The 24,303-nt window shown below is 35.8% G+C and overlaps 2 protein-coding genes across 3 annotated transcripts; one reads left to right on the top strand and one right to left on the bottom strand.

The window, feature by feature from the left end:
• Positions 1-7,205: 7,205 nt before the first annotated feature.
• On the bottom strand, positions 7,206-9,104 carry LOC128016141 (centrosomal protein 20-like). Of its 2 annotated transcripts, none has more exons than XM_052600577.1 (5): positions 8,993-9,104; positions 8,567-8,764; positions 8,400-8,481; positions 7,485-7,621; positions 7,206-7,393 (listed from the first exon to the last, which is right to left on the bottom strand). In XM_052600577.1, the coding sequence occupies exons 1-4, from the start codon at positions 9,018-9,020 to the stop codon at positions 7,492-7,494; spliced, it is 438 nt and encodes a 145-aa protein (XP_052456537.1). In that variant the 5' UTR covers positions 9,021-9,104; the 3' UTR covers positions 7,206-7,393; positions 7,485-7,491. The 2 variants fall into 2 exon arrangements, with proteins under 2 accessions (XP_052456537.1, XP_052456536.1); XM_052600576.1 differs by having other exon boundaries at positions 8,400-8,484.
• A 754-nt stretch (positions 9,105-9,858) lies between these two features.
• On the top strand, positions 9,859-16,520 carry LOC128016142 (ubiquitin-conjugating enzyme E2 G2). The gene is made up of 6 exons (XM_052600578.1): positions 9,859-10,020; positions 10,371-10,406; positions 10,550-10,595; positions 11,756-11,874; positions 14,136-14,276; positions 15,582-16,520. The coding sequence occupies exons 1-6, from the start codon at positions 9,978-9,980 to the stop codon at positions 15,692-15,694; spliced, it is 498 nt and encodes a 165-aa protein (XP_052456538.1). The 5' UTR covers positions 9,859-9,977; the 3' UTR covers positions 15,695-16,520.
• The last annotated feature ends 7,783 nt before the right edge of the window (positions 16,521-24,303 follow it).

The raw sequence follows: 24,303 nt of genomic DNA on the forward strand, positions 1-24,303 counted from the left end.
GCCTCTGTCACTGGTCAGCATCAAGCTCTCCTGGATGTGCGAAGGGAATGAAGGGAGGTAGAGAGAGTGTCTTGGAGACGGATGGAGGATGGGGATGTGTAGTGAAAGTGAGAGGCTGCGAGAGAGAGGCAGAGATGCACGACCCTACTAGGTCTCTGTTGTGCCATATAAGGACACTGGGGTCTGCCTGGAATCTCGGCTGTATTCTGTGTTTAGAAGGGTACACAAAAAGACTTGGACCGAGTGACTAAATATGGTACAACAGCGGTGTCTTTGTTAAGACAAATAGGTGTTCATTGGGATATATTTTGACTGTTTGCTCACCAACAATAAATGTCAGAGTTGCTACGGACACTCATTCCAACAAAGACTAACACCAATTAAGGAATGTGAGGTATTGCACCTGCCCATGATGTATGGTGCTGTAAAAATAGGAACATAAATGTTTGTTTAATAGATTGCTGCTTTGCACTACAGAGAATAACGCAGTTTGTATCAGAGACAGTAATATTGAACACAGTACATATATATATATATATTTTGATGCTATAATGCTACATTAAAAACCTGTTAATTATTAACTATAATGTACCGTATAAAATCAAATAATTTTTCAAATATGTATATAAAGATCATTTTACAATAAAATAATATTTCAGTATTTCTACTTTAAAAAATCTAGCAATTTCTGAGTGAGAACTGTTTCAAAGAAAACCCTACACCAATTTCTGTCAGTGTATACAGTGAAAAACTTTAAATGTAATTATATGTAATTACGAATTATATGTAATTTTACAATACAATACTGTCATATTTATGTACTGTCAAAAACTATTCCCAGTAGTTCCCGCATGCATCACATGATTAGATTTTATATAAATTACTTTTTTTAAGGACATGTTATTAACAGTGTTATGAACTTTTCAGTTTATCAAAATAAAAATGATTTCATCATTTAACCTTACTGGTAATTTCTTTGACAACCAAAGTAGATATTTTGAGATATGTCCAAGCTGCCTTTTTCCTTAATGAAAAAATTCCTCAATGACTCAATCGTTCTAAAAATATTCTGAAAATCTCAGTCAAAGATTTCAGATATGTGCATTTTCAACCTTGGTTGTTATGAGACATGCAAGAAATAATAAGTGACGTTAAACCTGGTGTAAAGTCTTGAATTTAATATTTTTTTATTTAAAGGAGATTTGAAAACTATGGGGAAGATTATCAATGAATAATAACAATGCTCACAAAGATATTGTAGGCCTATATCTTGAAATGCACAAGTCCTACTGAATGTCTAAAATATAAGTTGTTCCCTTAGTAGAAGTACACTATCTCAGGAATTAGTCCTGACAGGAGAGGAGGGAACGGGAAATATGTGCTAGATTAAAGCTGAGTGAAGCACAGGCTAGATAGTTTCCTAAGAAACATCCAAAAACACTCATTTGGAGTGAAGCCGTTCAGAGTAACTGGAGTATTAAGAATAGCCTACATTAGCAAGAGAATTTCAACACCTTACTAGACAAAATCTTACTACAATGTGTGTTCAGTATGGTAGGCCTACCTCTTACAGTGTCACAAGCACAGTGGCTTTGCTTAAAGCGCCCCTACTATGGATTTTTGGAAATTACCTTTCACGTGGTGTGTAACACAGCTCTAATTGAATGAAAAACATCCTGCGAAGTTTTAAATCTGAAAGTGCACCGTGTATAATGTTATTGTCTCTCAAAAGAAAGAGTCGGCCCTGAATCATTAAAAGGAGTTGTTTTTAAAACGAATCCCAAGCCGTTCCATGTCGACCTCAACATGAAACACTAGCATATTGCCTGTCTACTTGTTGGTCTTTTCGCTTTAGTCTGAATGAAAAAGCTAATTCATTCTTTGCCACTAGGTGCCGCTTTTGGAGCGGAGAAACAGAGGTTTCCCTGGTAATGCTGTACACATAGCAGCACTGCTCACAAACACTGCTTTATCAGGTTTTACAGGCATGATTAAATGAAAATTAGACTAATTAGATCAATCACCACTGATTAGCATCATGCAAAGGAGGGGTTTAAAAAAATGAATCGTTGAGTGAATCGTTTGGGAGTTGTTGATCAAGTCAAAATAAATACATATTATAAGACAATGAAAGTGTTTTTGACCTTGCAAGCATGTCAGCCTGACTCCCAAAAACCTTTCATAACCAATAATGGGGGCACTTTAATCATGGACATGCAAAAACAGGAAATTAAATGCATAGTGAAAGAAGAACAAAATGTCTCTATCTTTAATTTATCTACATGCATATTCAGTTCTCATAAAAATCCTGAGTAGATATATAAGTACACATTATTTTAGAGGGTCACATGTGTTTGGATATATTTGTCCTCATTGGAACGCAGTTCTAACTTAGCAGCAGGAGAACAAGCTAATATTTGTTTCACATGATCTATCTGTTGATGATAACCTTTTACTGAAAGAAAATGTACCATGACAATGCTCTGGGAAACCTTCAACATCAACCTTTCAACAAAATGCTTTATTACCCTTGATCTGTGATCATATTCTGGGCAAAATATCAGTTGAAGTATTGAGTGAGTATGAAGTGACTTAACTTTAAAGGAAAATAAGGGTATTTTAAGAAGTTGGCAATGGATGATGTTGACAGTGTTTGTGAGCTTGGCTGATTTAAGGTGAAAGAAAACCAAACATGTATCAACACAATTGAGATTCTCAATGAGAAGTACTAGGAAACTAAAGCAAGATTAATTATAACATGTCCTCTTTATAAAGTGCTTTGTTTAGAAACGGACAATTCATTAGACAGTTCAAGGACTGACATGAGAACAGCTCAAGTAAGAAAGTGTAGTTCAAATGTCATTTCTAGACAGATTCAAAATTCAGGGCCCTATAATACACCCGACGCAATGCGACGCAAGGCGCAGCGCAAGTGTGTTTGCTAGTTTCAGTCCGGCACTGTTCACATTTTCCCGTCCAGCACCACATCGTTCAATTAGCAAATGCATTTGCCCTCATGGGTGTGCTGGTCAAAAAAGAAGTGCGTTCAGGCGCATTACTATTTTTAGGAGTTGAAAATAGATTGAGCCATAGACCAACTCAAACCTGGTCTAAAGTCTAAAGTCTAAAGTCAATGCAGCAATATTTTTTTGTTAATTAAAGAGTGTGTTGGTAGAGTGCGTTGACTTTGCTTAATACATCATCATCATCATCATCACCTTTATTTATATAGTGCTTTAAACAAAATACATTGCGTCAAAGCACTGAACAACATTCATTTGGAAAACAGTGTGTCAATAATGCAAAATGATAGTTAAAGGCAGTTCATCATTGAATTCAGTTATGTCATCTCTGTTCAGTTTAAATAGTCTGTGCATTTATTTGCAATCAAGTCAATGATATCACTGTAGATGAAGTGTACACACAGGGATGTGCATCACACAAACATGCCAGGTATTAAAAACAAAAGAATTACAGTGTAAAAGAATATTATTGTGTAGGCTACATAAATATAAAAATGTAATGATGGATAATCATTGCCTGTATTAGAATTAGGCTACCTATTTGCAATTCAGCCTATTAATACTTATAATGACGAATGAAATTCTACTTCATCCCACGCATCCCACTCAGAGTTCAAGGACCTGGGCCTTCACCAGAAAGACTGACTTCAGAAGCTAGCCAAAAATCCAGGCTTGATTTTGTAATTTTTGCCATTTAAGATAAACAATCGAAGCACTTATCTTAAGATTGGCGTAACTTCATCAATTCAGACTGTGGGAATTACCATAATTTGCATACTTTATCATTGTTGACATAAATTAAACAGTTGCACGAAAAAATAAAGCTACTGCTATTTTACGGCACATGTAAATTTAATAGTGCACATAACATATTTTAAAAGCAGAGGATACAAACATATATAATTCAAAATCAGTTAACTGGATGTCAAGACTATTTAAATTAAATATATATGAGGTCAAGTCAAGTCATTTTATTTGTATAGCACATTTAACCAAACAACAGTTGACCCAAAGTGCTTTACAAGTTAAAACAGGGAAGGCAGAAACAATATGCCTTGACAATACATAAAAATGAGACTCCTTGAATCCACTTAAATAATTGAATACTTATTATTATTGAACACTGAAATATTACAGGACTTAATATGAAGCGGGAGGGAGTTCCAGAGTTTAGTAGGATCTGTTACAGAAAAAGCTCTGTCCCCTCTGGTTTTAAAACGTGTCTTGGGGATAGCAAGTATCTGTTGGGTTGTAGACCTGAATGGTCAGGCGGCAGAGTAAGTAGACAAAAGCTCAGAAATATACAAAGGGGCTTGACCTTTTAGAGCTTTAAAAACGTAAAAGTAAGATTTTAAAATCAATTCTGAATTTCACTGGTAACCAGTGGAGCTCAGCTAAAACTGGGGTAATGTGCTCACACTTTTTGGTGCCTGTGAGGAGTCTTGCAGCAGCATTCTGGACTACCTGAAGTCTATTTAAATTATGTTTGGTTAGACCTGTGTACAGAGAATTACAGTAGTCTAAGCATGAGGAAACAAAAGCATTAATTACTGTTTCAAGATCTTTCTTGGATAAAAAGTGCTTCAGCTTAGCTACTGTTCTAAGCTGATAAAAAGTACCTTTAACAACAGAGCTAACTTGTTTATTAAAATTAAGAGAACTATCAAAAATGACACCTAGATTCCCGACCGAATTCTGCAAGTTAGATGACCAAGGGCGAAGGGCATTACTCCAGTGTTTTGAAGTGGTGGTGGATCCAAATAAAATAATCTCTGTTTTTTTGGTATTCAACTGGAGGAAAATTTCTGCCATCCATGATTTAATGTCTTCCAAGCAGCTAAAAATAGTTTCGATATCTGAAGTACAACCAGGGGAAATGGGCAAATACAATAATGTATCATCAGCATACCAATTGTATCTTAAGTTGTGCTTTTCAAGGATGGAGCCAAGGGGCAGCATGTATAGGGAGAATAGCAGGGGACCAAGAACTGATCCTTGAGGTACACCATATTTAATCTCCACTGGTGGGGATGATTTAGCACCCAGTTTAACAGAGAATGTTTTCTCTGTCAGGTATGATTTAAACCAGTGTAAGACAGGGCCCTGTAGTCCGACACTATTTTCCAGGCGATCAATAAGAATACCATGATCAATAGTGTCGAAGGCAGCGCTAAGGTCAAGGAGTATAAGTAATGCACTTGATCCAGAGTCAATGGTAAGAAGAATGTCATTATAAACTTTAAGTAGTGCAGATTCTGTGCGGTGTAGAGCTCTGAAACCAGATTGGAATTTATCCAATATGTTAAAATTAGTCAAGAAAGAGGAGATCTGCTTAAAAACTGCTTTTTTTCCAGGATTTTAGAAATAAACAATAATTTAGAAATAGGTCTGAAATTTCCAGGATCATTAGGGTCAAGATTGTTTTTTTTTTCAATAGTGGTTGTACTACTGCGTGCTTAAAACCAGATGGAATAACACTAGTGTATAAGGAACAGTTAACTATAGCTAACACAATTGGAGAAAGGACATCAAAGACCTCTTAAAAGAGACGAGAGGGAATAATATCAGAAGGGCAGCAAGAAGGCTTAAGATGAGAAACTATCTCAGACAACTCAGGGGAAGACAGAAGAGTGAAATGCTGGAGAAAGCTGGTAGGACTGCAAGATGTAACTGAGATGCAACCCTGGGTTGTGATGCTAGATCTGATAAGGTCAATCTTTCGGATAAAATGATCAGAAAACTCATCACAAGTTAATGATGTATCAACTGTATTAGCTGGATTTAAAAATGTATCGATAGCTTTAAAAAGAACTTTGGGTCTATTAGCCTGTGAGTTAATAAGTTCACTGAAATAATTAGCTTTTGCCTTTTTAACAGTGACTTGATATGCTTTCAGATGTTGCAGAAATATGTCATAAGAGACCTGAAGCTTATCTTTTTTTCCATTTCCGTTCAGCCTGTCTACAGGCTTGACGGAAAACTTGTATGGAACTATCCACCCAAGGTGTTAAAGTGTTTGACTTTACTCGTTTTCATTTTACAGGGGCTATCTGATCCAATGTATTAGTACAAGACAGGTTAAAACTAGAGACAAGCTCATCAATATTAGTGCATGATGGCAAGTCAGCAGAGAGGGAGGGAGGGAGAGCAAACTTAAAAGAATTTGAGAAAAGAGAAGCTGTAGCGGAGTTAAATGAACGAGCTAAAACGTAAGAAGTAGGAGGGACAGAGGGAGGACTGTAGCTAGAAAATTCAAATTCAATCAGAAAGTGATCGTAGATAGCAACATTAGTGATATCAAGTTTGTCGACTGATATCCCTGATGACAGAACAGACAGGTCCAATGTGTGTCGCTTGATATGAGTAGAACCACAAACTGATTGAGTGAGGTTAAAAGAATCGAGTAATGCAAAAAATTCATTCACCATCGGCTTAGTTGGGCAACAGACATGAATATTAAAATCACCAAGAATCAGCATCTTGTCAGACTGAATGGCCAAGGCAGACAGAAGGTCAGAGAAATCATGTATGAAGCAGCCAGTAGCTTTAGGTGATCTGTAGACCAGTGCACATAACAGGGGTGTTTGCAGACAATTTGCAAGTATAAACACTTGAACTTAGGGGTAGTTTTTTACAGGAAGGATTTTGCATTTGAATATATTTTTAAAAACTGTAGCTAGGCCACCACCACGGCCAGAGATCCGTGGGGAATTTAGGAAACCCCAATGAGGAGGACATAATTCGGTGAAAGGGGATAAATCACCAGGTGTTGAAAAACCCATGACATAGTGATTGTAGCTCCACCCACTGTTGACAGCTTCACCCGATTCTGACTCCAATTAAGGGCCTTTAAGAAGGGTTGCTTCAGAGCAGCAATCAGTTCACTCCTTGTTTACTGCTCTGGATTCATTCATATAGTGTTGTGGCTTTGTATAGATGTAAGTTTACTGTTTGTTTTGGATTCTTCTTTGTAATTGCTTTTTGATTGTTTAACTTATCTATCTTAAGTTCAGAAACCAGTCGGATACACCTGTGAAAAGAATTATGTACTGGCATTGGTGAAATAAAACCTACAAATGGACGTTGTCTCAGATGTTTTTCCCCTATGAATAAATAGTATCCTAAGAGTCTTTTACATGAGGACTCTGACTATATATTGTAATATACTGCATTGCTTGCACATTTTAGAAGAACAATCAAAATGGTTTTATTCATAAAACTTACTAGGAGTAAAAAAAAGTAACATCAAAGTATAAAATAAAATACATTCAGTTTCTATACCCAGAGTAAGCTGGACAGAATATTTTGGGGTTTTTTTTGGTTTAGTTTTAATTGTGATCATATGACTTCCTCTTGAGATAGGTGCAGAGCTGGAAAAACAACAGAAACCACTGAATGAGATGCAAGGTTTTCAAATTAAAATTTGTTTTTGTTAAGCTTTGCACTGAAGCTCTTTTTTACCTCAGTGTTATGACTCTGCATTACGATGGCCATGTGGTTCTTGTGAAGACACTGCTGCTGAGCACCTTAGGAAGAGCTTTCCTTTGTGCCCTCCTTTACTGCTAAGGAAATGAGTGAGCAGTCCATACAACAATGGCCTAAAAAACATTAAACAATATATATATATATATATATATATATAAATAAAATCTGTTTTTAGAGCTTGAAAGAACCTGGTCACCATTCACTTTCACTGCATGGAAAAGAGCAGCTTGGACATTCCTCCTAAATATGTCTTTTTATATTTCACAGAAAAAAAGGGTCAAAGGCTGAGTAAATGATGACAGAATTTTGGGTTGAAATATCCCTTTAAGTTTAGATAAAGTGCTAAGAGTGATTATTCAGGTTAAAAAAAATACAACAGAGATTGCTCTGATCAAGCAGCTTTTTAGTTCATTTTAGTTTTTTTTAGTTTCTAGGATCAAGAAACTCCTTCGTGCTGAAGTTACATCTTGACTCGACTGCTTGAGCAGAGTTTTGGCTGACTTACAAGATAGCTATATCCAACACTTACAATGAGTTACGAATGCAGCAGCAAGAGTGCTTCCTCGTACCAGACTGAAGAATCACATTCAGCCCTTAAATCACTTCACTGCCTACACTTGTGTCTCCCAAAATGGATTTAAAAGCCTCTTATTACATTTTTTAAAAGTCTTCATAATATTGCATCAACATTCCTTGCTGGTTGTAGTTAAAACCAGGCTGAAAGCATATAATATAATAGTTCATATATTTGATATCTATATTTGGTTAAGTGTTAGTGGGCCACAGTGACCCTGGGCTGTCTTCATCGTTGTGCCTCGTGCAATAAATGTTCAATCCTTCTCTCATGTTCTCAATCAGTAAAAACTTGTACTTGTCACAAATTATACTTACACTGCTTTGGCACATGAATCTTCTGCGACATTGAGCTCACTGGCCACGAACTCCCGATCTAGGGGAACTTCAGGCTGACCTGCTTCTGAGATCCATTGTTTTAAACAATTTAACCTTCAAACGTTTGCTTTTATAATATATTTGAGTTGTTAGGTGTAATAGAGCACCTGCGGTCAGCACAGATGCAGTGTATCGATACTTGTTGAACTCCAGGTATTCTCGGATCAGTTCATTGATCAGCAGGTTCTCGTGGGACAGCGGCGGGCGCGGCGCGCTCTCATCGTCCAGCGCGCGGAACACCTCCGCCCGGATCCTCGCCTTCAGCTGCCCGAGCACCCCACGGGCCTCCAGCGTCTCTCGCAAAGCTACAGATCGTTAATTTGAAAGCCAGAGAGCGAAAGTGAGTTGGGCAAAGCTGCACACAAATAGAATACACAACTGTGGAGAGACTTGGTGGTTAAGTTTAAACATCTAACATCATTAATAACAAACCTGACGGCTGTAGATTTGTTATAAAAAACAAACACGCAAAATAATCATAACCTTGGCCCAACGGCATGATGCAATTTTTCACTTTGTAAGAATTAGCTCACCGGTTTTCAACTCTGTGATGGTTGCCATTGAAACAGTTCTGCACTTCTCAGACGCTTCCGCTAGAGGTCAGTGTGGCTCTTACTACATATATGTAAGTGTACTAATGCCTAGTCATTCCACTCTAGTACACGACCAAATAGCAAGTGCACATTTATTTATTCTTGTATAATAATAATAATAATAATAATAATAATAATAATAATCATCATCATCATCATCATCATCAATGTAATTATGTAAATATTTAATTAATAAATTATCAATCTTCAAATTCTTAAAACCAAACAATATTGTTGGATTAAAAACTAACTTTATTAAACTCTATTTACACAGAAAAACAAATAAATATTAAATACACTTAATAAACATTTATTAAACATTTATTGTGCTAGTTATTTAAAGAGTTTAAAGATTAGACTAAAATAAAAATGAATCTTCATATTTTGTTTTTCATTAGAGAAATATAATCACAATAATAGTTTTGATTTTTTTTTTTTTTTAAACTTGTATTAAACTTCTTCAAATAATAACAGATATTATAACGGTTAAACACAAATCCAAGCAGCATACATAAAAATATAAAATAAATAAATAAATAAATACATGCATATTATTACAATTACAAATAATTAATATTAAATAAGCATTATGTATATTTTTTATCAATAAATATTGTAATTCAGTAATTCAGATAGTTTTATTGCAATCCGGTTTTCAGCTCAACAAATTATTTTTCTGAAATAAAATTAATCAATTTATTATTTTTAAATGATCAGTTTCGGTGGAAAAAATTAAGGCAAAATAAAAGCATGTGACGTATCAAGTGACGTCAGGCGGAAGTGAAGCTCGAGTGGAAATTTTTCCGCTCGCGAAGTTCTTTACTCGCTTTGTCCCGGAAGAACAAGATTTCTCGTCGTGTCAGTCTATGGTCAGTTGTCGTCACCCATCGTGCCAAAGCAACTTCTATTTAGAGCAGGCTGTACAATGGCTGGAACAGCTTTAAAAAGACTCATGGCTGAATACAAACGTAAGTCATGTCACTCTAATGCCGTGCAATGCTGGTGCTTGTGAATGGTGTATTTTACACTATTTTTGGTAACAACAGTCTGGCAGCTGTAGATACTTCCAGAACTTCCCAAACATATGCTGGCAGAGTGAATTATTACAACGATTTCAGTCAGTAAATTAACAGAAGTGTCACCAAACACACTAAAACTGACTGTGTAACTCCTAATTCGTGTTCATATTTAATTTCTATACACTCGTCGTTATGTTTCTCTACTCTAGTGTAATGCTTGTCTTTCCTTATAAAACGTTACATATTTCTGTTGAACAATTTTATGGATACAGTTGTCCAACGCATTTCTTTCTTTCCAGAACTAACCCTCAACCCTCCAGAGGGGATTGTAGCAGGTAAGAGTTAGGGCAGTTAATGAACTGCTCCATTGACCTGGTTTTACAGTAGATTATTCTCAATAGTAATTTTACTTATGCCATGCACTGATTTGTCTGTATAAGAAGGTAATTATTTAATGAGACTTATTTAATCCCTACAGGGCCTGTAAACGAAGAGAATTTCTTTGAATGGGAGGCTCTTATTATGTAAGTATTACCCATCGACTGTAAAAAAGACTGTTTAGTGAGCATTTCTTCTTCTTTCTGACTGATTCCTCCACTTTTTTTATCTTGCGAAAAGTTTGAAATCTGAGGTTATATCTCACAACTCTGGGCTTGCATTTTGTTTCTTAGAATTCTAGATTTTTCTTTGCACAATTCTTACAAAAGTTACAATATTGTCTGCAAAGCCTCAAAACCATTCATATTCTAAGCTTAGAATCCAATAGAACACCTTTTTTATATTAAAAAGGGAACATATTTCTCACGGGGAAGTTTTTGCTGTCACTTTATACGGTTCTGCAATTTGCAGCTTTCTTTTCTTTTTATTCATTCACAGTCGAAGGGACATTTGAGTGGTGATATCTAAAATCAGTTAAGACCAAACAATTTGACCTCCGGTAATGCAAACTGGTGGTTTGATCAGTGGTTTTAACCGATAAGTTTTTAAGTGAAACTAAGAGCCAAGCAAAATAAGGAACAGTGTCCCTAGTACGTTCATTATCATTCAATATCTGCCCATAGAAACAGAATTTGATAGACAGCTGGATATGGCAAGTAAAAAGAAAGAAATTTACATGTGAGATGATTCCATGAAGTTCTGCCACGGCTGTCCGTGCTGGATGAATTTCTGTGATTTAATGATTAAGATGAAGTGTACAGGAATTTAATTTTTTTATGCTAAAGGCTGCAAATCATATTCCAGTTATACTTATAAATAGATGCATTTAGACTGACGTTTGTGTATAATCCAGATATATACTTCGAACAGAAGTTATTTCAATGTCTGAGAAACTTCCTGTGCAACTCCCATGTAGGTTCATATAATTCCTGATGCTAAAGATTTTATTATATTGTGAAAAACTGTTTGGAGTGAATCATTATTTAAGTCTTTAATGTGCTTTAAAAATGTTGTAATAAAACTCTAAGTGCTTAGGATTTGTGGGTAATACAATAATAACTTATCCAGCTTTATAACCCCTTGTAAGAGGGGTTTGAGAGTCACTCCTGGAATGCTTTTGATTACTTTGTTTCATTATTAGCTTTTTGTTGCAGCACAGAGATTCATAAAAGCATAAAATGCTACAAATGATTTAAGAGGTTGTATGCTAATGCTTTCATTATTTTTCCTTGTTTTCTTATTGTAGGGGACCAGAGGACACATGTTTTGAGGGCGGTGTGTTCCCTGCCATCCTCAGTTTCCCTTCAGATTACCCCCTCAGCCCTCCCAAGATGAAGTTCACCTGTGACATGTTTCATCCAAACAGTGAGTGCTTCAAACATTCGGCATTCACACTGTGTGTGTGTGTGTGTGTGTGTGTGAGGTGGCACATGAATGTTAGACTGCTATGATGTACTCTAATTGATTTATATTTTAACCTATTGTAATGTCAAGTTTCTTGATGCAGTTATGCAAGATATTCATATTTAGATGATATATTGTTTTATTATTTTATAAGTAATTAGTATAATAATTGGATAATATAGAGTGTTCATAATTCAGTGTTTCCAGTTGTTACGCTTATAACATGCATTAAAAACACCAATATTTTCACAATTAATTCAAATCGTTGTAAACCCTGCAAGTTATTATATAGAAATCAAATAAAGCAACACCGAAAAGGAAATGACAGCTTTTGGGGTGCACATTAAACAGTCTCTACATTTTAAGTCTACTTTTAGTTTTTCCCCAAAATAAATGCTTGAAATGTTTAATTTAAAACAATTAGGGATATTAGTTAAAAATGACATCATATTATATTATAGACTTACCATATATATATATATATATATATATATATATATATATGTGTGTGTGTGTGTGTGCATAAAAATGCTGTTCTTTTCAACTTTCTATTCATTAAAAATACTGAAAAGTATAATAGTTTCGACAGAAATATTAAGCAGCACAACTGTTTTCAACATTGATAATAATAAAAATGCTTCTTGAGCAACAAATCAGCATATTGGAATGATTTTTGAAGGATCACTTGACACTGAAGACTGGAGTAATGATGTGGAAAATTCTGCTTTTCCCTCTTACATATTTAGATAAAAAAATTATATAAGTTATGAAAAAAGAAAACTTTTTCTTTTTAATCATAATAATATGTCACAAAAAATACTATTTTAAGCTGTATTTTTGATCCAATATATGCAGCCTCGGTGAGCATAATAATAAAATTAAAAATTATCATTTTGTAGTGCACAAAACCTGCTGTGCATATATTGGATATTTAACAATCACTCTGCAGATGAAACTATCCACTTTATGATTTGCAGTGTTAGGGGAGCCTCCAGGAGCAGGAACTAGGGCTGCACGATGTGTCGTTTAAGCATCGATATCGCGATGTACGAATCCATGATTGTCACATCGCAGGATGTGCGATGTAGGCTGTCGTAGTTGATCTGTTATTCATTTACTGTACAGTCAGGCTGCTCCCCGGCCCTTAACGAATGTGATTCGTGGATTAATTGCACAGCTTAATCATCATAGAGAGAGAGAGCCGTCTTCAAACAACACGAGTGCTGTCTTGCTCTCTCTCCTTCACTCATATTGATCAATTGACACGATGGTGTCAATGTTTAAATCATTTAAAATGATAATGTAAGTGTGCTCACCCCATTTTTGTTTGTAAAAAAAAAAATAAGATTAGATTTCATATCGCAATATATATCGCAGAAAAATAAAATATCGCAATGTCATTTTTTCCCTAGCAGGAACCCTTTTCTAATGCATTTCTAGTCATTAGACATAGAGGAGCTTAGACTAAGAATCAGAGTCCTAAAGTGTCTTTACGATCTGCTGGTGGATGTGTGGACACGGTGCTCAGGGAAGTGGGCCCAGATAAAGGTCTTCCTGCAGGCCACAGATAGCAGCAGAGCAGCCTAGAGTCCTCTGATGGTGCCGGGGCTCTGGAGGCGGTTATCAGAGCTGGACGCTTCAGATTCTGATCACTGTTCTCCGTTGTGGAGATAACATCAGCCGTGCTGTTGGGTGGCTGATATCATGCGGGGGTGGGGTCATTCAGCCCTCGATCCAGAGTTAATAAAGTTGTGTCCCATACACTCCCTCTTCCAAAGGATTACTTGATTGCTTTGTGTGTCTTTAGAAGGGAACCAATCACGGCTCAGTGCTCATGGAACTAATGGAACTAACACTTTAATTGATTAATTGACTTCGCAGATTAATCAGTATGTTCTTTTGATACTTTAAGGACCCCAACATCTGTTCGTTATGGCTGAGTCAAATGTTTCTAATCCAATTTTGGCCTTTTTTAACTTATTGGGAGAGTAGTTCAGTATGTGGGATGAAATGCAGTGAACTGAACCAGCCAGTTCATTCCCGATCTCGACTTAAGAGACGCATTAAGAATGCATATATAATCAAATCCTAAGTTTATTCAAATGTATTCAGTCAACCGGCAATTAAAACAGACAGTAAAAATGTGTTAAGGGTAAATGAAAAGAAATTAACATTACTATTGCAGAACTTTATAAAAAGCCTTTATGGTGTGTTTTCTGCAGTCTACCCAGACGGCCGTGTGTGTATCTCAATCCTGCACGCTCCTGGTGACGACCCCATGGGCTATGAGAGCAGCGCTGAGAGGTGGAGTCCCGTGCAGAGCGTGGAGAAGATCCTGCTGTCTGTGGTCAGCATGCTCGCTGGTCAGTCGCCATACACTTCATCATCACTGAACTGTCCCAAAACTGTGCTGTCTTGATCCTGCTTGACTAAAAGTGGCTCCTGGAATCAAAAAGCATCAATATTATATTGTAACAGTTGGATTTTATTATTGTTTATTAATAATTTTCTCTCTGAAATGGGGAAAATGCAGTTAGTCTATTTAGTTTTTCAAAGTTTGGGGTCTGTAAGACTTTTATTAGATTTTAATTATAAAATATATATTTGTATATTTTTTTTAAGAAATTAAAGGGGTCATATCATGCAGTTTCATGTTTTCCTTTGTCTTTGAAGTGTTAAAAGCTGTTTGTGCATACAGAAGATCCATAAAGTTGCAAAGATTAAAAATAATGATAGAGTATTTGGAAAATAATGCGTTTTTGAACCTTAACCACGTTAACACATTGCTTTACGCCCAAAATAATGCACAAAATAATGCTCTTTTTAGCAACATCATATGACCCCTTTAATACTTTAATTTAGCAAGGATGCATTAAAGTAAATGCATTTTTTTTCCTTCAAAATTAATAATAAAAATACATTTTGAGCACCAAACTAGCATATTAGAATGATTTCTGAAGGATCATGTGTCACTGAAGACTGGAGTAATTTTTGCTCAAATTCAGCTTTACATAAGAATAAAATCCATATTAAAATATAGTAAAATCAATAGCAGGTATTGGAATAATATTTTACTATATAACTTTTTTGTTTGCTTTAAGCCTAACATTGTTCATTTTAACTTAGTTTAGATCTGAAGAAATCGAATGTGGTATAATATATATATATATATATATATATATATATATATATATATATATATATATATATATATATATATATATATATATATATATAATATACCACAATTAAAACATTTACTTTTAATTTATAAATGGCTGTTTATCCTACTTTTCTAGTGTCTGTTTTCTTTTTTCTTTTTTTTATTGCACTAAGGCAGTCTAGATATTTTATTTCTATAATGCTATGTGGTGGAATTACCCAGCATGGCAAAAGTAAAGATGTTCATGTCTGATTTTCTTTATCACCCTGTCCACATTGGATCCTAAAATGATGTTGACATCATTAACATGTTCCATGTTCTGCCTAAAAACTATTTTGGCTTTTTAACAACAAAACTAATATAGAGTCTGATCACTGTGACTGATGAATTTTTGAGAACTAGTGTGGTAGTAAATCCTAGAATTGGAACGTTTTAATGCCTTGTATAATTTGCGTCCTGTGCATGCTTGTCTTTAAATAATTGTAAATATCATCTACTCCAACAGAGCCCAACGATGAGAGCGGAGCAAACGTGGACGCCTCGAAGATGTGGCGTGAGGACAGAGAGCAGTTCAACCAACTAGCTAAGCAGATCGTGCGCAAATCTCTGGACCTCTGACTCTCCTGTGTACAGACACACTCTCACACTCCAGGAGAGTGAGGATTGACATTTACAAGGATTCAGACTCCTGAAGGAAGAGAAGAGTGTCTGTGCTGAGTGTTGTAGTGTACTATCCCCCCTACCTCCACAAGAATGAGCACTTTATTCCCATCCAGGCTTTCATACTCTCATCCCAGTTTTCCCCTCTCCTGTTATTGGGTGGATGCATTGGACAAATGGGTTTTGAAGAAAAAGGCAAAACATTATACATTCACCGGACAGTGTTCTAAAGAGAGCCAAGCATTAGTCACTGAAGAAGTTCACGAAACTGTTATTCACAGCCGTTTTGGGCTGCCGGTTTCTTTGTCATGCCTGTTACCTGTCCATAGACCCATGAGTTAAGCAATGGAATGCAGCTTTGGTTTGCTGACAGTATGCCGATGCATGCTTTAATGCCTCATTCTAATAAAATGCATTGTGAGGCAGTGACTGAGACTATCACATCGACTTACTTTTTTATGAACAGATTAGGAATAAGAAAAAAAGATTTTGTCTATGGATGTAAATTCAATAAATGTTCTTATAAAAAAACATTTGATCACATTTAATATGAAAATGTTTTGAAATTTGGTGATGCACAGATAGGTCAGTGGTTTTCTTCAATTTCACTTTTTGCTTTTATGGAGGTTTTTAGATTTAGTAGTAACAAGCTGGAATTGTCCAGCCCCATCAGACACCACCATTACTTTAATTAAAGAATCTTTAAATTCTGTGTTTTTTGCCTTCCATCTGTTCTTAAGGATTGTTAAGCTAATAAAATCAATAAATGTTTGTGGTTTATGAACCCCTCCTGTTATTTTTATAACAATAAGTACAAATCTGTTATTGTTTCCAGTACACATCTGATGTGTCAAATATGTGGGGAAAAAACTGAAGTGTAGACGGGTAGAGTGGAGTAAGCTGCGAATTAGTAAAATTCCTTTTTTAATAATTTAATTTCAGTTTAGTTTGCTTTGACAAAAAATTAAAATAATTTGACCTGCCATTTTTTTTGTCCACAAAGCAGTATATTAAAACTGTTTTAACCATTTAACTTTTAATTTTCAAAGGCTTATAAGATTTATTTTTATTTTGAAAGAATGCTCACCAAGGCTGTGTGTATTTAAATTAATCAAAATAGTAAACAATAATATGTAATATTTTTACAATTTAAAATGATTTTTTATTTTAGTATATTTTAAATAGTTATTTATTCCTGTGATGCAAGCTGAATTTTCACCATCATTACTATATTTCATTACTATATATATATATATATATATATATATATATATATATATATATATGTATATGTATGTATGTATAAAATTGTTTTTTTCATGTGACACTGAAGACTGGAGTAATGGTGAAAATTCAGCTTGCATCACAGGAATAAATAACATTTACATTTTTTGTTTCAGAATTCTTTGATGAATAGAAAAAAAAGACATTGACATCATTTAAAACATTATAATTGTATTATTTGTACATTTTTTATCAATGCGACATTACTGAATACAACTATTATTTTATTAAAATAAATAAATAATATAAAAGAAATAAAAATATTGACCCCAAACGAATGGCAACGCATGTGTTCACTTAACAACTTTCCAGTTAAATAGAGGTAGACATCAAATGTGTTTGATTTGGCAAAGCTCAATCAGGATTTGCAGAATCTGACCGCATCAAAGACTGGATTAACTCTTGTTTTTCTTAATGCCATATCAGCTGATGGGGCTCATTATAGGACAGCTGCTTCCATGTGTATCTGATTCACCATCTGCATACTACAGACCGCAGGTTGCCTTTATTTACAGGACTATGGCGATCACCTCCCACACATTACTGAAATTGAATGTCAAATATGATGAGTTTGCTGTCATCGCTGACAAACCAGCTATGCCTCTGATCGGCTCACACACACACACACACACACCTATTCCCACATCTGCTTTCTTCAGATCTAAACTAAGTTAAAATGAACAATGATAGGCTTAAAACTAACAAAAAAAAAAATAATACAAAAAAAATATATAATTAAAAATTATACATGAAATATTAATTATTCACATAAAAAAATAAAACTGCACTGAACAAAATTATAAATGCAACACTTTTGTTTTTGCCCCCATTTTTCATGAGCTGAACTCAAGGATCTAAGACCTTTTTCTATGCACACAAAATGCCTATTTCTCTCAAATATTGTTCACAATTCTGTCTAAATCTGTGTTAGTGAGCACTTCTCCTTTGCCGAGTTGATCCATCCACCTCACAGGTGTGGCATATCAAGATGCCGATTAGACAGCATGATTATTGCACAGGTGTGCCTTAGGATGGCCACCATGAAAGGCCACTCTAAAATGTGAAGTTTTATCACACAGCACAATGCCACAGATGTCGCAAGTTTTGAGGGATCAAACATTTGGCATGCTGACTGCAGGAATATCCACCAGAGCTGTTGCCCGTGAATTTAATTTTAATTTCTCTACCATAAGCCGTCCCAAAGGCATTTCAGAGAATTTGGCAGTACATCCAGCTGACCTCCCAACTGCAGACCACGTGTAAACACCAACCCAGGACCTCCACATCCAGCATCTTCACCTCCGAGATCATCTGAGACCATCCACCTGGACAGCTGCTGCAACAATCAGTTTGCATAACCAAAGAATTTCTGCACAAACTGTCAGAAACCGTCTCAGGGAAGCTCATCCGCATGCTCGTCATCCTCGTCGGGGTCTCGACCTGACTGCAGTTTGTAACTGTAACTGACTTGAGTGGGCAAATGCTCACATTTGATGGCGTCTGGCACTTTGGAGAGGAATTCTCTTCACTGAGCATTGAGCATGTTTGGGAGCTCTGAATCGGCGTATACGACAGCGTGTTCCAGTTCATGACAATATCCAGCAACTTCGCACAACCATTGAAGAGATTCCACAGGCCACAACAACAACCTAATCAACTCTATGCGAATGATCAACTCTAGGCAAATGGTGGTCACACCAGATACTGACTGGTTTTCTGACCAGTTAGGGTTAGGGTCAGCTCCCCCAAACCCCCAAATAAAGTAAAACTGCACATTTCAGAGTAGGGATGCACTGAGTCCAGAATTCGGATTCGGATTCGGCCGAATACTGTGCTTTTTGACAGGGTTCGGTTTCGGCAGAACCTTAGATTTTTATGGTCATTGATTATGTGATGGTGTTTACATGAGGACCGTTCTGTAGCAATACAGAGCCAGTCACATTGGGTGCTGACGTGGAAATAAGCGTTTTTTTTTCAGTGAGCCTTTGATTCCTCTTAGAGAGAACCCTCTTCAGTGGGGGAAGACAAACCAGCAACGATTTCCTCAGCAGGCAAAAACGGCAAAGATCAACCTCTGTGTGCCACCAACCTCTGTGCCCAGTGAAAGACTTTTCAGTTGCCTACTGCTGGGGACATTCGTTCCCACACTCGCAACCGGCTGTCACCCATTAATGCAGAGCGTCTTGTTTTTTTTTAAAGGAAACTCTCATTTCATGGGAAAGGTTAGAGGTTTTACGTTAATTTAATTATGATGCAGGAGATGTGTGTGATCTTCCGTAATATTTTTCTTAGTATTTTTCTTAATATTTGGCTTCTGTTCTAATCGTAGCCTAGCCTACTGTTATAAAAGAAAACTGCCTACTATCCATGTTTGAGTAAATGTTCAATAACATTAACTTCAGTTAAATCACCAAAAATATTCTGGTTTAAAAAAGAAAAGAAAATCACTTTCTTTTTTGCATTGTTGCACTTTTATTGAAAGGTTTTGGTTTGTACTTGGGTAAGCATAGGCTTATGGTAATTGTCAAAATATTTTTTCCCACATGTCATGTTGGCATAATGATGCCTAATCTTTTTTTAACACTTAAAATAAAATGAAAAATACACTACTGTGGACATTGTTTACTTCATTAATGTGTTTTACTGTGTTAATGGAATAAGGATGCGAGTAGGATTCAGTATTTGGTTTCGGATTCGGACGAATCTTAAACAGTGGATTCTGTATTCGGCCGAACCCAAAAAATCTGGATTCGGTGCATCCCTATTTCAGAGTGGCCTTTAATTGTGGCCAGCCTAAGGTACACCTGTGGAATAATCATTTACATTTGTCAGATGCCTTTATCCAAAGCTAACATTTATTATTTTTTTTATTTTTTTTTTAACCTAACATGTGTTCCCCTTGGAACCAAACCCACAACCTTTTGCACTGCTAACGCAATGCTCTACCACTGAGCCACAGGAACAGGAGCCTTCTGCAAAGGTCTTTTTGTGAGGAGGATGGATTATTTCAGCGAAGAAGAAGTGCTCACTAACACAGATTTAGACAAATTTGTAAACAATATTTGAGAGAAAAAGGCCTTTTGTGTACATAGAAAAAGTCTTAGATCTTTGAGTTCAGCTCATGAAAAATGGGGGCAAAAACAAAAGTGTTGCGTTTATAATTTTGTTCAGTGTAAATTAAAAATTTGAAAGGGAAACCATAATTTTATATAGAATTTTTTAAAGAAATTTTGCCAATATTTTGCTATAACTACTGTATACATGGTTATATTTATTATTTATGTTTTATCTCTTCTGTCCGCAATCCTATCAAACATATTTGTAATTTCTGGAATCTCATTAATGAGAACGCAAACCCTGCAGTTAGTTGATGAGTTTCCCTGTCTAAACATGTCTGATACTTCACACTAGGGGTGCTCCGATCACGATCGGCCGATCGTTATGCGCATCTCGTCAGTTTTCAGTTTTCAGTTTTCTAATCAGCGGTTAATTCCATCAGGTGCCTGATTTCTCATAGAGCAGCTGTTACTACACAGAGCCGTTGTTAATAGAGAAGATGCGCAAATCACGTTAATTTTCAGCGTTTATTGGCCCATCTTCTCAGTTAACAACGGCTCTGTGTAGTAACAGCTGCTCTATGTGAAATCACGCACCTGATGGAATTAACCGCTGATTAAATAACCGGCTTTACTGACGAGATGCGCATTAACGATCGGCCGATCGTGATCGGAGCACCCCTACTTCACACACAGCGCTGATAATGGAACATAAATGGAGCTCAAAGCACAGCTCAGCCTCAGGGTCAGACATGAGACCATAACAACTTTCAAAGAAGAACGAATATGACACACACCTCTTTCTATCACGTTTCTAAATGTACGTTTTGTGCCATTAGGTAGATAAAAATATAACTTTGTCAAATATTGACAATATTAAATATTGGTATGGCAATTTGGACATTAAAACTTATTATTATTATTATTTATTTATTTATTTTTTTGGCAAATATTAAAGTGGGTGTGAAAATTTATTTATTATTAGTGTAATGATAACAAATGTATCTTTAATTTTTTTTTTTTGTTGAAATACTGTTGAATATTAAATATTGGGGGAAATGATTTGGCATCAATGTATCTTTCAAAACATCTAGTCATATATTGTCAAACATCAGATATTGGGGCTGACAATATGGCTATAACAAATGTAAAATTATCTTTTAAAACTTTGTCAAATGTTGTCAAATATCAATTTGACAATTTGGTCATGAAAATATGAAAAATTTAAGATGTAACTTAAAATAATTGGTCAAATATTGTGAAATATCAAACTGGGGTGGAAAAAACAAAACAGTCAGAGTCTTCCAAAACAGAGTCATCAAAAGTATGAATTAGCACAAGTTGAAGTATGAGAACATATACACTAAAACACCATTTTATGATAAAGGGCTGTCTTGGAAGTCTGTTATGGATTTTCCTCTAATGGGATCAAAATTTCATTAGCCTATCTGCAATAAATATGCACGATTGTGTCAGGAGTTCATGAACTGGTAGCAGAGCGCTTTAATATCCACTACATTACAAGTGAACTGTTTGTCAAAGGCTCACAAAGGAATTTCAATTGTTGTGTTCCTCCCCCTTTAACATCCCTAATATTCCTACTTGTTTTTTATTTATTTTTATTTATTTTTTTTTGCCAGCTTTGATTTGAAAAAGGCTTTAAGTGACAAATGTAAATGGGAGTCAGGTGAACTGCATGCTGGTCTTTAGCCTGCAATGTTGTTGAGATTAGCTCACAAACTATTAGATGTTCTGTCTTGAGTGTTCTGTTGCACTTTGTTAAAAATTGCTAAGGCAAGCATCAATATTTCTCATGCAGGTAAGGTATCTAAACTATAGAGCAAGTAACTATTAAGTAGACTATTAGCATTTAACACACAGCTTAGCCTATTTGTAGGGTGTAATTTATGTGTTGACGAGCCCGAGCTGTAATACCTGCCTCACTAATTAGTCAAACCCACATCATTTAGCTATTAACGTTAGTGGGTTGAGCATCCCAAGATGTACCAGAAGAGGGAAAGACCGAAAACAACTGCTGGGAAAACTAGGCTGTGGGATGTAACAAAGATGAGTGATACCTCAAATTATGCAGCTTGTTGAGAAAAGGTGAAACATGAAAATCCCATAGAATTTAATGTATATATATATATATTATATGTATACATATATTATCTACAGACCAGAATATCATGTTGGGTTGGGCTCTTTTAACTTAGACTAATAGGTGACCACCTAGCAACCTTCTCAAACACCCTAGCAACTGCAGAGCAATGCCTTATAATTCAGTCATAACACCTTAACAACTGCATAGCAATGGCCACTAGCACCAAGTTTTGCACTACAGCAAGTTTTGCAAAGGTCAACACACACACACATATAAAATAAATACTAAGTGAGACTGAGAACAAGATCAGGATACAGAGATGGACTCCACCCAGAGGCAGAAAATAAAACAGAGAGAGAGAGGGGGGGGGGGGGGGGGGGGGGGTGGAGAGAGTGTTATGAAGCAATGAAATACTGAGATTAGGACTGCAGGAAATCTCTCCCTTTCTGTCTGTCTGCCTTTCTCTTAGCCTCTGTACCTCCTTCTGAGCCCCTCCTCTCGTGTTGACACGGTTTCATTTGAATGTCTCTCTAACTACATGGCTTTTTCCCCTTGAGCTCTCAGTTGAAGTTGTGATCTGTTAGCATGCTCATTTGACCCTGCAGCTCACAGGTGAATTAGCCGCTGCGTTCTGGACGTCTCTGCGAACATGAACAGAAGGGAAGAAGAGGGGAAAGCACTGGCTTGTGGATGTTCGGGACTTTGATTACAGCTTTTCTGAGTATTTTGGCTCCGTCTAGTTTGAACTGTTTGTTCATTATTAGCATTTAAGTGGATAAGGAAGAACTTTCCTGAGAAGTAGTACAGAAAAACATTAATTTTTATTTAGTTTGTATTTTGTGTTGAGTTATTACCTAGTGCAAACCACACCTATTTGTGTGTTTTATTAAGAACTTTATTAAGTAGCTAAGGGTCCATTTGTGTTAAACTAAATTTTTTATTCAAATTAAACAATGAGGGACAGACTCTATTCTGGACAGTTCAAGGAACAAAGAATACAGGACATAAAGCATCTCTACCAGCAGACAACTTTCTGAATTGTGTTTTGGGCTTTTTTTTTTTGTGGCCACTCAAAAGTTTGTAAGGACATTTTTATTGCCAAATCAACATCTAATGGAAGGACAGCATAGCTTGGTGCCATCCTTATCCACCCTACTTGCACTGCAGTTGTTTCTGCTGCTTCTGCCATTGACAGAAAGTGTGACCGTAGTGCCATGGAAACCCTGTACAGGTGAGATACCGCACATAACCCTGATTATTTGCTCTCTAATAAACAGGTTTTTTTTTAATGCAATAGCTGAATAATACTGATTTGCGTTCTCTGTGTTGCATGACAACAAACTGTTACTCTTTAAATCACTGAGTCCTGGTATCTCTCTTTCAGTAGACAATAAGAAAATGTGACTTCCTCCATAATAAAATTCTTCAGATTAGATCAAGTCTGGACTTTAAAGATCTTGAATGAAACCGTAAATCCTCAACCTGAACTATTTTCCCCCATTTCATTCACAATTGTGCTGAAAATTATTATGAAAATTGTATTTTAAATATTTTTTAATTAAACATTTTAAAGGTTTTGGGTGAGACTACTTTTACAGCTAGAATTGTATTTATCCGAATCACACCCAATCACACTTGTTACAAATTACAAAATTATAAGTCAATTGGAAATGTCATGTGAAAAGAAAAAACAAGATTTGTTATTGTTTTCTCACTCATCTTGTGTTATATTTCTCTTGAAAATTTGTTTTTGTTGACATGCAGTGTCCTTGGTAGCCACTTTATAAAAATGTATTAGGGGCAACTGTTTATTATTGTGGAAATGACAGTCACAATATTGGTAAAAATTGATATTTCATTTTCATTTTCAAAAACATGGTAGGCATGCCGTCACATAGACCACCAAAATGTCACTTAAAGGGATAGTTCACCCAAAAATAAAAGTTATGTCATCATTTACTCATCATTTTCCCCCCCAAACCTGAACATAGAAGATATGTTGAAAAATGTTGGTAATCAAACAATTGCTGGTCCCCACTGACTTCTAAAGTATGGAAAAAAGTCAAGAGGGAACAGAAACTGTTGCGTTACCAACATTCTCCAAAATATATTTTGTTTTTGGA

The sequence above is a fragment of the Carassius gibelio genome, chromosome A6, assembly GCF_023724105.1.
Source record: "Carassius gibelio isolate Cgi1373 ecotype wild population from Czech Republic chromosome A6, carGib1.2-hapl.c, whole genome shotgun sequence".
In the NCBI taxonomy this organism is placed as follows: Eukaryota; Metazoa; Chordata; class Actinopteri; order Cypriniformes; family Cyprinidae; genus Carassius; species Carassius gibelio.